General features: G+C 37.4%; 1 protein-coding gene across 4 annotated transcripts in view; it reads right to left on the bottom strand.

The window, feature by feature from the left end:
* Nucleotides 1-2,683: 2,683 nt before the first annotated feature.
* The window catches only part of LMBRD2 (LMBR1 domain containing 2), a 42,882-nt gene continuing 29,951 nt past the window's right edge, over nucleotides 2,684-15,614 (bottom strand). For 3 of the 4 annotated variants that reach the window (XM_079787917.1, XM_079787918.1, XM_079787919.1), the window contains exons 14-18: nucleotides 14,848-14,951; nucleotides 12,860-12,906; nucleotides 11,477-11,582; nucleotides 8,674-8,803; nucleotides 2,684-7,553 (exon numbers count right to left, since the gene is read on the bottom strand). In XM_079787917.1, the coding sequence (XP_079644043.1) occupies nucleotides 7,493-7,553; nucleotides 8,674-8,803; nucleotides 11,477-11,582; nucleotides 12,860-12,906; nucleotides 14,848-14,951 (448 nt within the window). In that variant the 3' untranslated portion in view covers nucleotides 2,684-7,492. The remainder of the gene's footprint in view (nucleotides 7,554-8,673; nucleotides 8,804-11,476; nucleotides 11,583-12,859; nucleotides 12,907-14,847; nucleotides 14,952-15,614) is intronic. The other variant, XM_079787920.1, reaches the window with a different exon arrangement.

The following is a 15,614-nucleotide window of genomic DNA, read 5'->3' as shown; positions in this document are numbered from 1 at the left end:
GCCTCGTTCCCTCCTGTCTACTCTACCTCGTTCCCTCCCACCCGTCTCGGCTGCCTCGCTCCCTCCCTTCTCTGCTGCCTTGCTCACTCCCTTCTCCCCCGCCCCGCCTACTTCCCTCTTTTCTCCGCCGCCCCGCTTGCTTACTTCTCTGCAGCTTTGCTCCCTTCTGCAGTGCTTGGCTTCCTTCTCCACTGTCTTCAGTCTTTGCTCTGCGCCTGGATATGCAAGTTAACTGCCATCTTGGTTGGGTTAATTTGCATATCGCTCTTGATTGGCTGGTGGGCGTGGCTTGTGGGTATAGCGGAGTGATGGTTAATTTGCATATTACTGTTTTATTAGATAGGATTCTCTATGTACTTTACCTTTATTATATTAAAAAAAAGGTACATATAACAAAGCCCACACAAAAGTATGCACTGCTCAGCAATCAATTACAAAGTGAACACTTATAAACCAAGAAAGGGAACACAGGCAGCAATCCAGAAGCCCAAGGTCACCTTGATTTCTCCCACATTATCTTCTTTTGTGTTCAAGTTTTAGATTTATGACCTATTTTGAGTTAATTTTTGTGAAAGTGTTAGTGTCTAGATCTTGTTCTGGATCTCAAAGGTAAAGACTGTAGCATTAAGTCTCTCTCTCTTTTTTTTGTATGTGTTTGTCCAGTTATTCCAGCATCATTTGTTCGAAAGACTCCTTCCCCCATTGATTGCCTTTATTCCTTTGTCAAAAATGAACTGACCATATTATGTGGGTCTATTTCCTGGCTCTCTGGTCTATTGATTTGTTTTTTCACCAATCCCACTGTCTTGATTACTATAACTTTATACTAAGTCTTGAAGTTGGGCAGCGTCAGTCCTCTGACTTCGTTCTTCGCCTTCAATGCTGTGTTGGGTCTCTGGGTCTTTTGTCTCTCCATGTAAACTTTATAATCAGTCTGTCAATATCCATTAAGTAACTTTTGGAATTACATTGAATCTATAGATCAAGTAGGGAAGAATTGACATGTATTTTTTCACGCAAAACAAAATCAAATTTAATGGTCTGAAGTGCAAAAGTAGATTAAATTTTAAAAAGCAAAAGAAAATTGACAGAACCCCAAAATGTCAAGACAGTTATGAAGGTAACTTTGAGGGTTAATCTTTAAAACTACAAGTCAAAAGTCGTGTGTGTGTGTGTGTGTGTGTGTGTGTGTGTGTGTGTGTTAATAGATAACTGGCAATAAATACTTTTCTGCTGAGTGGCCATATGAAAGCAAAGTTTCAAACAAAATCTGACTAAAATAGAAAAAAAGTCTAGTGCTCACAAGAAGGCATGTGAGAAATACAATGGTCAAATGTTTGTGTGTTATTTAAAAATAGAGCCATTTATTCCTTTGAACTATGTTACATGTTCTTGGAAATTGAAAAAAGGGCTATGAACAATAGTATCCAATGCGTGGGGCACTATGCATGCAATATGTGGACAGGCATTTGGGAAGTCAAATGCTACAGTCTTTACCTTTGAGATCCAGAACAAGATCTAGACACTAACTAACACTACACGGGTAGCAACACGTGTCCAGGCGTGCCTGGAGCTTAGTTAGCTGACTTGGGAATGTATGGAGTTTCCCTGAAACCCTGGGGTCCATTCCCATTGGTGCCTGGGCTTAGGAACAGGTTCTCGTCCTCCTCTGGAGGGGCCAGGCCTGGCATGTCTCCCCCTTCCTGGTGGTGGTCCCCCTCAGGCAGGCCCGTGGACACGTCCAGGGCTGAGGGAGCAGGAGGTGGCAATGGGAACTACCTGGGGAAACAACTTACTGCCAACCAAAGAAGAAATCGCTTAAAATGGGGATGTGGTTGAGAAAATGCACATTCAGCATCTAAGAACTGACAAGCTGACAATTTTGAGTATTGCTATCCATGAACATGGAATCTCTCCCTATTATTTAGTTGATTTCTTTCGTCAGAGTTTTGTGGTTTTCCTCTATATAGCTTAAATCCTTTCTGTGAAATGTATACCTAAGTTTTTCATTTTAGGGGTTGTTCATGTAAACGGTATTGTGTTTCTAAATTTCAAATCCCACTTGTCCACTGCTGGTATATGGGAAAGGGATTGACTTTTGCATAGTAACCTTGCATCCTACAAACTTGCTATCATCACTTATTAGTTCCAGGAGTATTTTTTTTTTTTTGTCAATTCTTTTGTATTTCTTACATAGATAATCATGTCATCTGCAAACAAAGACAGTTTTATTTCTTCCTTCCAAATCTGTGTATCTTTTATTTTCTTGTCTTACTGCATTAGGTAGACTAATGTAAGTGGTATTGTATTTTATTTCAAATTTCGATTGTTCTTTTTGGTATATAGAAAAGCAATTCTGTTTTCTTGCTCAGCCTGACTAGGGTTTCATCCATTTTATTTATCTTTCAAACACTCAGCTTTTGGTTTTATTGATTTTTACTGTCTTCCTGTTTTCAATTTCAGTGATTTCTGCTCTCTAATTTTTATAACAATTATTTAATCTAATTATAAACACAGGATAAAGTAACATGGACTCTAAAGTATATCCTAAAACATTTATTTTATAGTATCTGTTAACAGTTTTGTAAGAAACAGAGAGTGCTTCAGTCTACTTACAAGAATTTCATCTCAAAAACGGTGTGGTGTAAAATGCATAAATAATTAGCAAAACTCGTAGTAACTTGTAGAAATGTACTTTATTTCATGCAAAGCTACATAATTTTCTACATTTTAACAGCTAATCAATTAAACATTTCAAAAAATCATTACATCACAATAAATTAAAATACTACAGAGCAATTCCAAGTCCATGAGTTTGTCAAAATATACATAGATAAGGCCCAATGTGCAAATTTACTTAGCACTTTGCAAGCTTTTCCCAAATCAATTTGAAAATGCAGTGATTTGCAGAGAAAAATAGTGAAATCTACAATCCACTGGCTGATTAAAGATTATTTGGCATCATGCACCAAAAATGAACATAATGAACGTTTTGAAAAATTATGATCAGATACATATTTGAAAGACTTATCTTTTATTTCACCTAATCCACTGAATTGGATAATTAGCATATACTTTATTAATGCAACTCAGAAATTAGGCTTTTGGTGTACTTTGCTTGGGTACTTGCATATATTAAAAGAGACTGAAGACATGTAAGAACATCTCAAATTCACGCTGGTCTACTGAACTTTAGAATACTGCCCTAAGGAAATAGGTTCTGGGCAGAAAGATTTCTTAAACTACTTAAGAGAAATATTACAATTAGTTACTTACAAAAACATTTTATAAAAATTAAATACCAGGAAGTAACAACATCGATATCAGAACTTCTTTAACGCTATAATTTATAAATATATATTAGATTACAGTAATTTAAAAGACAGTTCCACATGTTCCCTACCTTCTAAAATAAGAAAAATTCCTCAAGCTTGTTTTCAAAATATGGACAAGAACAAATCCATTGGATTGCTTTTAAAAAATAAATACACAGTCTCTCCCCTACAATTTGGTGTAGTAAGTAGGGAAGATGCTAGCCAGCATTCTTTTGAGAAATACAGTTCAAAGCGACGAGGTTGATAAGGTTTATGTCAATTATATCAACTCTAAATGTGTCGTATAGTCAGATTAATACATTTTAACTTTACCCTTCATATGTCTGCCGTAGTAAATGGTATTGTTTCTAATTTGAAATTCCACTTTACATGAACTCTCTCCCTTTTATTTTTATTCTTTTTTGCACTAAGCACAGTAAAATCTCTTTTTGCAAAAATAATTTGAGATCAAGATAACCACAAAAGAAAATATTTTCAGCAGAAAAAAGTTAATGCTCCCAGGGAGTGTGTCAAAAACCAATGTCTTTTAGAATATCGATATGAAAAAAGGAACGTGTCATTATTTTTGCTTTATTCACCAACTTGAAATTATAACAAGGCTTCCATCAAGCTTAATGGACAAATCTTTTGAAAATGAGAATAAAATTTAGGCAAATCAGGCTGAGCATGAAAGGAAACGGAGGTGTAAATATATTCATCCTTGTGATTTTCAGACATGGTCCATTCAAATCACAAGTATAAAACTCACAAAACTGAGCAGTGGGAATTATAATCAGAGAGTTTATTTTTTCCTTTAAAATGGTAACCACCACACCATCAAGAACATTCCCTAAACCTATTAAATGTATAAAAAAGTGAGGTTTGCTAAGGTACATAAATGAAATTCCTTCATTAATATGCTGAAACACACTTCAGAAAACACACAGTGCCTTTCCCATCCACATTTACTTTCATTTGGGCACACAAAAGGCATAAATATAGGAACTGATAATCTAATAAATAGTAGACTCCCAAAACAAACCAACTGGTGGCATTTCTTCCCAAAGGTTGGGACTGTCAGATTCTCGGATCTGTTTTTATAACTAAAGAACCATTGACTGTTTTGATTTAGCTCTTGTGAAATGAGGGGCTCTGGCGTGATGAAATTATCCCAAAGCCCTTGTATTCATTTGGTGAGAGAAAAAATTCTAATAATTAGGCTTATATCTTATTTCTTATTTTAGAAATGAGTTTTACAAAAATGCTCTTTTGATAATAATACATTATTGATGGAATAACAAAACTTAATTAGCAACTTACAGGTATTTCATGAAATTAATAGGTTATTAATTATTTTCTGCAATGATTACTTTGAATTATCAGCTTACTGAATATGCTTACCTAACAATTATTTAGAAAAATAATATAGAAAATTTAATCAGATATCTATTATGTAAGAAAGACATCTGACTTCAAGAGGTAATTGCCAGAAGTAACTCTTTAAGAAAAGTACTTTGCGTGTAAAGTATATTAACTTAGTAGTAATGTTTTACAGTAGATGCCATTACATTTTAATAAGCTTCTCAAAAAAGAACTCTTTTGCACTTACTACAGATTTTTATACAAGGTGGCTTACTTAGTTCCCCAGCAATAAACTGCCTTCAGGGATTAAATCATTACTTTCTGAACTCAAATTTACCAGGTAACCTTCCTACCTGATTTCAAAAGTTGAGTACTCTGGATCACGTAACCAAAATTATTGGGAAAATAATTCAGAAGTCATATAGGGATCTACTGTTTATAAAGTATAATACTTTGATTATTCAAATAATAAAAAATTAATAATAAAGGAAAGCAGTACATTCCCTTACATTTTCCTATCAATTTATCTTAGGTAACTATAAGTTATAAAATTAACCGGATAATTTCTTCCCGTTTTCTGCTTCAGCTTCTACAATCACATCTGAGTTTTATGACAAAATCTGACAAGAAACAACATTATACTTAAGAGAAATATTCCAAAGAAACCCCAAAACTAAATAATAAAACAGTACTATTTTCAGAGGACTTTTGGTGAATTTCCCAAAAGTTTCCACGTAGGGGACTTGTAGGGTTCTCTGTAATAATAAGAAACTGGATCCCTTTGTGGGGTGATCATTTCCCATCCACACCTTCAAATAGACTGGGAAGAACAGGACAGCTAACGACTGATTTTGTTTTCTTTTTAAATTCCACCCTATCAACATCAACTCAGTACCCTCACAACAGCTTTGTGAGGTAGATCAGTCGATAAATAGCAAGTATCGTCTTCATTTTGCAAATGAAGAAACTGAGGCAGCAAAAGGTTACATGACTTGCCCAAGGTATTCCATGGTCAATCATGAAATTACAAGCAGTATTAAATTATCTCTGCTCCTGGCCAATTTTGCTCTAACCACACTTCACAATAAAAGGCTGTGTATGTGTGATCTCAAATGGACACTCTATATAACCTTAGACTGAGAGTAAAATCTATCCATTGATAATTACGTTAAAGGGCAGCTAATCTCAAAAAAAAATAATAAAAATTCAAGAAAATTAGATAAATAGGATGATATACTACTCCTTTCAGTATCTGCATAGAACTGGGTCTTTACAAATTCACATGATAACACTAAGAGGAAAATTAAAATTAAAAATTATGATTCAGGAAAGATTACTTTAAAGAAACATATAATCATGTTATTAGAGTGACTATATAATTCATCTTCAAACTGGAATGCTCAAGAGTAAATGTGAGCACAGGACAAGAGGTTTGTAACTGAGACTGCGTGGGCAAGTTCAAGTACAGTCACCACTGGGTGAACCTCAGTTAGCACGGTCCTCTAAGATGTGTGAACATTTCAGGGACATAAAAACCTCTCTGTAAACATGTTTTGCTCCACTATATTCAGTGAGTAATGTGATAATTTAAAATATAACACCTAACTCTGACTTAACCACAAAGGTTAAAAAATCAATTAATTAGCATGTTTAAACCAACAAGTTATTACATATTTCCATTCTAATATATAGACATAACTCATTTTATTGCGCTATGCCTTATTGCATCCTAGAGATGTTATGGTTTTTCGGTGTTGTTGTTTTTTTACAAATTAAAGGCAATACCCTCCACCAGCAAAAACATTAGACTCACTTTATTGCTGTGGTCTGGAACCGAATCCACAATATCTCCAAGGTAGTTTTCTGTTTGCTATAAACTACAATTTGAGTGTTATTAGTAGTAATAACAGAAAATGGATTCACTTTTGCCTTTGAATAACCAGATGTTCTTTTTCAAAAAGATAAGTAGGCACCTTTAAAAATTAGAGAATTTGGTGGGACTCCTTGGTAATTAAAAAACAACACTATTTACCATGAATGTGTATGCTTCTCCTTAAATGAAATAATCAAGACTTAAATCAACATGCTCAACGAGAAAGGTGGACACTTCTCTCTGAAATGAGCATCTTTTACAAGGCATGGCAAAGCACTGACAGCTTCCAGTTACCACCAACGACTGAAGAGTTACACTTCGCCCATTACCACACACGTGCCGCGGACACCAGCATGGTCACTGAAGTACAGTCTGAACTGTACATGCAAAGACCTCACCAAACGCATACAGAGCTGGAAAAGAACTTTTTACACCTTGTTCTATCTGGTAAGTAAGCCTTGTTTTACGACATGGGTTTTGTAAATATGGTTATTGTGTTCTTCAATTCTTCGGGAAATACAAGATTAACATATTCTTTAGAAATAGCAAAAATGTTAATCAAAATAAAGTGGTATAATATTATAGTTTGACTTAGGGCTTCCTTGGAGCTTTACATCAACTTTCCTGAAAAGAATAAATAATCTGAAACAAACTGAACTACATGTTCTGAACATATACTGATCTTTATCATGAATTAAATCCCTCCATGAATTAACTGTACTTCCAAACTAAGGCAGACACTTCAGGAATGGTATGCAATACATTCTATTAGAAAAGATGATACTCTATTCAATGGAGAATGAACTATGATTACTAAGATGTGACTGATCTTCAGTGTCTTTTTTTATCACTGGGAGTACAGTGTACATTTTAGGGTACACAGAAATTCATAAAGACTGAACTGACTGACTTGGGTCAGTTATTCCACTAATTCTTTCAGACTTCAAACATCATCAAATATTCTGCTGCGAGACATCGAGAGGTATCGTCCACCAGGCTGATACCTGAAAGGTGGATAAAAATATGATCTGAGATAAAAATAATAAAGGAGCAGAGAAAAAACAAGGACACATTCAAAGGAAGTGGCTACATAATTTGTAAGCACTGTAATATCTATTCAGTAGCTGAAAGTAGAAACCTATTTTCCAAGGATATTGTCCCAAAGGGATTTACTTAGTTATAAATCAATGAACAACTATCTGTTTAGAGCCTAGAATGCATTGACTCACAGGCTGAGAGATGTAAAAGGAAAGGGGTGGAGAGATGTAAAACACATAATGGAACTTAAAGCATTTAATAACCACTCTTGAATGTTGAATATAAATAGAATATATTTGCTATTTATAGGTAATAGTATAGCAAATATCTTCAATGCATATGATATTTTGTTTTTGTCTATTTCCACATAGTATCATGGCTAAAAGCACAGTCCGTAGCCAGAGTCCTGGGGTTTGGATACCTGACTTTGCCATTTACAAGCTGTGTGACGCTGGGTAAGTTACTGAGCCTCTCTGGGTTCAAATCCAATTGGATTTATAACCATAAGATACAATATCATTATAAAAGTGCTTAGAATAGTGTCTGACACCCAGTCATAGTGAGGAGGCTGTTGTTAAATATGATAAATTTCATAAATGAGATTGTCAGAAATAGACATTGTTAAGATTCTCTTACTATCAATGTGTAATGTCATTAGCAGTTCATTAAGATTTCAGTTACTAGCACTGGATGCTATAATTTTAAAAACAGAAAAGCATTAGAAGGTATAAGAAGGCATCAAAGGTTGCTTAATATGCTTTTAAAAATATTTTTATTGATTTCAGAGAGGAGAGGGAGAGACATAAAAACATTAATGATGTTGATCATTGATCAGCTGCCTCCTGCATGCCCCGTACTGGGGATCAAGCTCACAACCCTGGGCATGTGCCTTGACCAGGAATCAAACCACGATCTCCTGCTTCATAGGTCAACTCTCAACCACTGAGCAACACTGGCTGGGCTTAATATGCTTTTCTTTAGTAGTAAAGATGAACGTTTTCCTTATGTTTATTTATCTCATCAGGCCAGTATGTTACTAAGAGTTCAGCGACATGCTAGAGCCAACATGACAGAGCTAGAACTTACCTTCCTGATTCAGATTCAAGAGGATCATCAGTAAATGCTTCTGCATTGAAATCCAAAGGTTCTACATCTTGTAGGAGTTCTATTCGATCCCTTTCAGTCCTATTATTGGCCCTCGTATATTTAGATGCTGCTGCAGAAAAAGAAAAAAGAATATGTTTATTTTTCTATTGTCTTTATGGGTCGCAGTCTATGAACTCACAGAAAGAAAAGTCAAGATTATAAAAGATCTTGATTTTGATTGTGACAACTGGATTAGGAAATGATAACTACACGTTTCCTTATAACCAGATTCAAACGATAAATAATATGATAGAAAACAAGGAAAAATTCACCCTTATCGCTAATCTAAGTTCAGAAGCAGCTACAGTGCAAAGACTTAATTACTATGAATGAGTTAATATTTAGCAATAGTATCATAACAGTAAAATTATTCATAATCAAATCAAGTTTCAGTTGGTTTTACAGGGGCTGCTACATCTCATTTCTTGGCTAAGATTTTCTTTAAGGTATACTCAACTCCAGCTCTTTTTTTTTTTTAATTGAATTTACTGGGGTGACATTGGTTAATAAAATTAGACAGGTTTCAGGTATACAATTCTACAATACATCATCTTATATTGTATTGTGTGTTACTTGACTTGGGGTGGTAAAAACACAAACACTCAACTCCAGCTCTTTAAGAAAGGCCTGAACTATGTAATTTTATTAACTGATGCCACCCCAGTAAATTCAATAAAAAAAGAAGAAAAAAAAAGGCCTGAATCTTTTCCCTAATAGGCAAGAGTTTAGGGCAGCAATGTCCAACCAATGAAATGCAAGCCCCATATTAGCTTTTAATTATTCTAGTAGCTACATTAAAGAAGTAAAATGAAATAGAGGAAATTAATTTTAATATATTTAATTTAACCAAATATATCCAAAATATTATCATTCATCATGGAGCACCAGCCACATTGCAAATGCTCGACAGTCACATGTGACTACTGGTTCCATCCTGGTCGGCACAGACCTAGAGCACTAACTCTCTGTCCTGCATGGATGGGTTTTCTTCACTAACCATCTAAACTGTCACAACGTAGCTCTGAGCAGCCCAAGAGCTTCAAAACAACTTACAATAGAGTTCTTTTTTATCATATCTTCCATTTTTGTCATCTTGGACTCAACCCTTCATCTTTTCTCTCATTCATTCAGCAAATACTGGTTGCCTACCACATGCCAGGGTCTCTCTAACTCATCACCTCTTCTCTTAACCTCTTAACCATTCTCCCACACTCTCAGATCCTTCCACTGCTGACTCCTATTCCATGGTAAGCAAGCTTCCAAATTGTTTTGTAAAATCCTCCCTCTATTCCTAGCTTTATCTAAACGTTAGCTCTTCCCTCTTCCTTCTACCCTAAGTGTCCTTCAAATCCATCCTTTCCTCTTTATCTCCAGGGTCTCTGCTCATTAGGGTCCCAATATCTCTGTAGCCTCCCCTCCTATCAGGCTCCTCATACTTAGGCTCTACTCAGAGAAAAACTTGCATTTCCCCAAAGGTTCTCTCCTGTCACTCATTAGTCCTTCTGCCTAAAGCACCTTCACCTGGCTAAGTACTATTCACTGGTGAACACGCAGTTAGTACTTGTTTATCACAGAAATCCTTTCTCAATAGAGAATTTCTCCCACCTCCTGAGCTGAGTTCCCTCAGCATCTCCCCCAAAAAACGGTGCTGGTTCTGCACAAACACAGGATTCCCGCCACCTTTCCAGGGGCAGATGGTAGCAGATGGTAGGATTAAGGACGTAGGGAGGTTTCTTTTTCAACCCACTGACAAATGTCCCTGGCCTGGCATCAGTCCCTCAATACATTATGAGCACCTGGGAAAGTGCCCGACATATATGGGCCAGTCAGTAAACTATTATAAACATGACTGAATTGAGGCTTAACTCTACTAATAGGAAAGTAAAGAAAAACATTTAGCCTGGCTGGCATGGCCCAGCATCGATCTATGAACCAGGAGGTCAAGGTTCGATTCCCAGTGTGGGGTGTGCAGGAGGCAGCCAATCAATGATTGTCTCTCATCATTGATGTTTCTACCTCTCTCCCTCTCCCTTCCTCTCTGAAATCAATAAAAACTATTTTGAAAATAGAAACAAACAAAAAAATATCTAGGTAAATAATAGAAATCAGTATCTGCCTAGACCAGTGGTCGGCAAACTGCGGCTCTGTTGACTAATGAGTTTGCCGACCACTGACCTAGACTCTCGATTACAATAATTACAGGCTATTGTTGTTCCTTGTGATTAAGCCCCTATCCCAGTGGTGGGCGAACTCATTAGTCAACAGAGCGGCAAACCTCGGCACGCGAGCCGCAGTTTGCCAACCACTGGCTTAGACTATGCCTGGGATAAGCACTGTTATTTAGGGTAGTACAATTACAACTGCCCGTCTATAGCCCAGATGTCCCTTCCTCCTACCAGAATGCACATTTGAGGTTCCCTGCCTCCGATACACTAGGGCAGGGGTCCTCAAACTTTTTAAACAGGGGCCAGTTCACTGTCCCTCAGACCGTTGGAGGGCCGGACTATAGTTTAAAAAAATCTATGAACAAATTCCTATGCACACTGCACATATCTTATTTTGAAGTAAAAAAACAAAACGGCAAAAACACGCGCATGTGGCCCGCGGGCCATACTTTGAGGACGCCTGCACTAGGGGATGAAAACCGAAAGTCACTGCAGAAGCGCATTTCTGAACGGATGCCATCGTCCTCAGTCTACGCAGGCGAGCACAAGAAAAAACACGCAGACAATAAACTACTCACATCGGGTCGTACTCATTTCTGAAAAATTTGACTCTTTGGGGTCAATATGAACATTTCTGTTTCTAGTGGAATCTTCTCTATTGTGTCCATATCGTTCTTTCCATTCCTAGGAAAGAAACACAGGTGAATATATAACAAAAGAACTCACAGGCAGAAAATATAATTTAATTATTTTCATCAGAAATTCATCACATAATCAGTATAACTAGCATAGTGCCTTTAAAAATCATAGGTCAATAATTTTTCTTATCTCTATATAATTTTAATAGTTTCCAAACTTTTACAAATGAGATTTATAGATATATTTGCTAGCTATGATTATTGTGTTATTTAATTCTTCTATCTAAAATTTTAAAACAATATTACACCTACAACAAACTTACCTTGACAATGTAGAAGTTATGAGAACTCCTAATAACTAATGAGATGTTATCAAAATTTTCTTCATCCTGAATTAACTACAAATTTAGACCCTCTAAACACGTTTGATAGCAAAATTAAAGTTGTAAGCCAAGATAATTAGATAATGGCTCCACATGGCATTGTGTGTGGTCTGGACGTCACTAAAACCATAGTAACTAGGAATCTACTCTTTAAATTCTTAGATTTGAAAGGGCCGTGAGCGGTCACCTAATTCAACCTCCCATGCAGTGCAGGGCTTCATTCTAAAGTGGCCATGCAGATGCTTCCGGCCCTCCTCCTGGCTGACATGGGATGTCTATGCATGATCACTCCCGGTAAACATGGAAATTCCCAGAGGGGAACTCCATCTCCAGTAACTTCCACTCTGGTTCTAGTCATGACTCCGAAATAAAGCACAAAAGTCTCCTTCCTCACGACACACACTCAGCACGGAAGACAACCAGCATGTCTCCACCTGCACCGCTCCAGCGCAGACACACCTATGTGCTGAAAATCTGTCCTTAGTGGGACCTGGTTTTCTCATTTTTTGCCTTTTCACTCTCCAGGAGGAGGTTAATTAGCCTCAGCAAACAGAAGACTGAAGAACAGTTAGAGAGGGATAAAATTAGTGTCGTACTATGAAGTGTATAATTTTAAATCGGTCAAAATTACTTTCATAGTAAGACTGCATGAATGCATTCATTCATTTAATAAAAAAGTATTTACTGAGCACCTACCTTATTCAAGACACTGCTAGATGTTGGACATGAACTTATCACTGATGACTTGTTAAAACATGTCTGACAGGGCACCTAGCATGTATATCTGAAACTAGTAAAATTACCTTTCTTTAAAAATGTATCTTACGTCTTTTCTAACTATTCTCTGGTCTCTAGCCCATTATTCTAAATCAGTATGATTTTTTTTTAATATTTCACATCAATGTTTAGGTTACAGCAATTTAATAAGTACTGTACTTACTCTTCTTCGATTTTCACCTTCTTCTTGCCTTTGCCTTTTTCTCTTCTCTAGAGAAGAAAAGTAATTTCAAATTTGGTATAACATGACTTAATTAGATGTAGAGTAGTTAAATAAAAGTATCAGGTTATGACCAATTTCCTTTAAATTACTACAAAGTCAAAGGTAAAAGGTTACGATGGAAAGGGCCTGAGAGATCACCTAACTCCACAGAGAGCACCTTCCTCTTGCTGGAGATAGCTCTTTAGGCTGTCCAGTCTCAGTGAGAAAAAGTTCTTCTCCATGGTGACTGGAAATTTGCTCCTCTGTAACTTCTCTTTTCTTTATGTCCTATCTTCTAAATTAACTTCATAATTCTTTCTGCACAAGAGTCTTTAATCTTATTCTCTTACTAGAGGCCCAGTGCACGAATTCATGCATGGGTGGGGTCCGGCCAGCCTGCCCTGATTAGGGCCCATCAGGGCTGGACTCGCTGGGGGGAGGGGCCGAGGGAGGTTGGCTGCAGGCCCTGCCCCTAATCGGGGCCCAATCAGGGCTGGGCCAGCCGGGCGGGGGAGGAGGGACTGTGGGAGATCAGCAGGCTGGTGGGGGGAGGAGTGATCGGGGGCGGGGCTGGACAGGGGGAGGGGCCACAGGCAGTTGGCCAGCAGGCCCTGCCCCTAATTGGGATGGGGGGTGCGATTGGGGCCACAGTGCACGTCAAAGCAACTGCTCATTCCAGTGTTCCAGTCGCTTGGCTTTTATATATATAGATGGCTAATTATTCAGTGGTTGGTTGTTGTTGTTTTTCTTTTTCCCATAAGTTATGCTTTACAGACTCTTAATTCTGTCCTCTAAATACCTTCTGATTTACCATTCTTACTCTTGAAAGTCTTACCCAGGACTGGATATGATCCTCCAGATGCGGTCTAATTAATGTCAAAAGCAATGGAGCTATTACATTAACTAGACACCCCTTCCTATGAGAGCATGGAAGGCTTCCAAGCTTATTTTAGAGCCGCAACAAATTCTGGCTTACATTTAACTAGTATCACATAAAAGCCCAGACCCAAGTGGGGAGAGTACCACTGTCCCAAAACTTAAGTTTTGTTTTTCCTTTTTTCCTATCCCATCATCACTTGAACATCAGGGAACTTGATGCATTCAGTTTTGAAATTAGATTCTAGAAGAGGGCCCATGTATTCTAACAGGTTGGTAATGATCATCCACCACATTCTAAAAACCATCCTTGGAATGAATGATTCCTATTCAGGCTGAAGCTGATGACTTTTTAAATTAATAAGCTTTATAGATGTACTAAACTTGCATATCTGTCTCAAAGCAAACCCGAAAATGACTCCAACAGTGTACAAGGGCATTTTTTAGCTGCAGACATACTACACAACTTCTACTGCAAAATTTCCTAAAGACAGATGAGAAATCATTTATGTTTTCTAATTATTTTTTCTCTGAAGACTTTATGTAGGTTTTTAGCTAAAAATATTAATTTGCAATTTCCCAAGATAGAATCCTACATAATAAAATGGTAATATGTAAATTACCATCACTCCGCTACGCCCACGATTGGGCCAGCAGGAGGCGCAGGGGGCGGGACTCAGGGTGGCCGGGGTAGCTGATTGGGCCAGCAGGACGCTGAGCTCGCGGCGCCAGTGGCGCCGCGAGCTCAGCGTCTGTGTCATGGCTGCCCCGGAGGCTTTCGGAAGGCCTGGGGCACCGGCGGACAGACACACAGCCGGCTCCCCCGCGATCAAAAGCCAAAGCGGGGGAGCTGTCTGTCTGTCTGCGCCGGCGCAAGGCCTTCCGAAAGCCTCCGCCGCGCTGGAGGCTTTCGGAAGGCCTGGGGCACCGGCGGACAGACAGCCAGCTGGTACACCAGGTGCATGATTAAATCATGCACTGGGCCTCTAGTAAATATTATAAATTAACAAACATTAATTCTGCATTTGGAGTCTTGTACTCTTCCTCCATTTATTTAAAAAGACAAATCTTACCTCGCCTGATTAATTCTTTTCCTTCATCAACTAAGTCTGAGGTCATATCATTATCTCCCATGAACTGCTGGAAACCAAGTAGATTCAAACAACGAGTTCCCAAACTAATAAAAGAAAAAGGAGATTTTTAAAAAAGCATTATTTCACAGTGTAACTGTTTATATAAGCTATTTTTTTAGTGCTGTCACCCTCAAAGAAGCCCATGCTTTATTATCAATTATTACAGCAAGTTACATAGAGTTTCATTTGTCATTAAGAAGTACTTACTTCCCTTTCTAAGGAGCTTATATGTCCAGTAGTCCACTGACTAGGGTATGCCACATACCCAGATTTCTTAAGAAAACAAAGTCAGTTAGGCCATTAGCATATGTTAAGAAAAGTATATAAAAGGATGCTAAACAATAACTATAGTATAAAAGCAATTTATTACTTTCTTATATTCAAACAGCAACTTTAATACTACTGATTCCTTATATTTAAGATTTTATAGTTGAAAAAGCACTATCCCACCCATCTATTACTTGATACATATCATAACCTAATAAGGTAAGAAGAGATGCTACTCTTACCAAAATAGCTACTAACATGAGAAGAAATAATCTGTTCATCACAAGCTCTAATATTCCATTAATAGTTTTAGAAACTTTTTAAGTGACTAAGCATATAATCAACTTAGTTCTGGACAGCCAAAGGATGATTGCTTTCTTCCTTTAATACATGATTTTCACAGTATAAACCCAAGTCTTTTCTACCTAACAGCAAAAACT

This window comes from Cnephaeus nilssonii, assembly GCF_951640355.1.
Source record: "Cnephaeus nilssonii genome assembly, chromosome: 2".
Taxonomy (NCBI): Eukaryota; Metazoa; Chordata; class Mammalia; order Chiroptera; family Vespertilionidae; genus Cnephaeus; species Cnephaeus nilssonii.
Note: the sequence above shows the minus strand (reverse complement) of the source record. Positions and strands in the feature narration are given on the sequence as shown.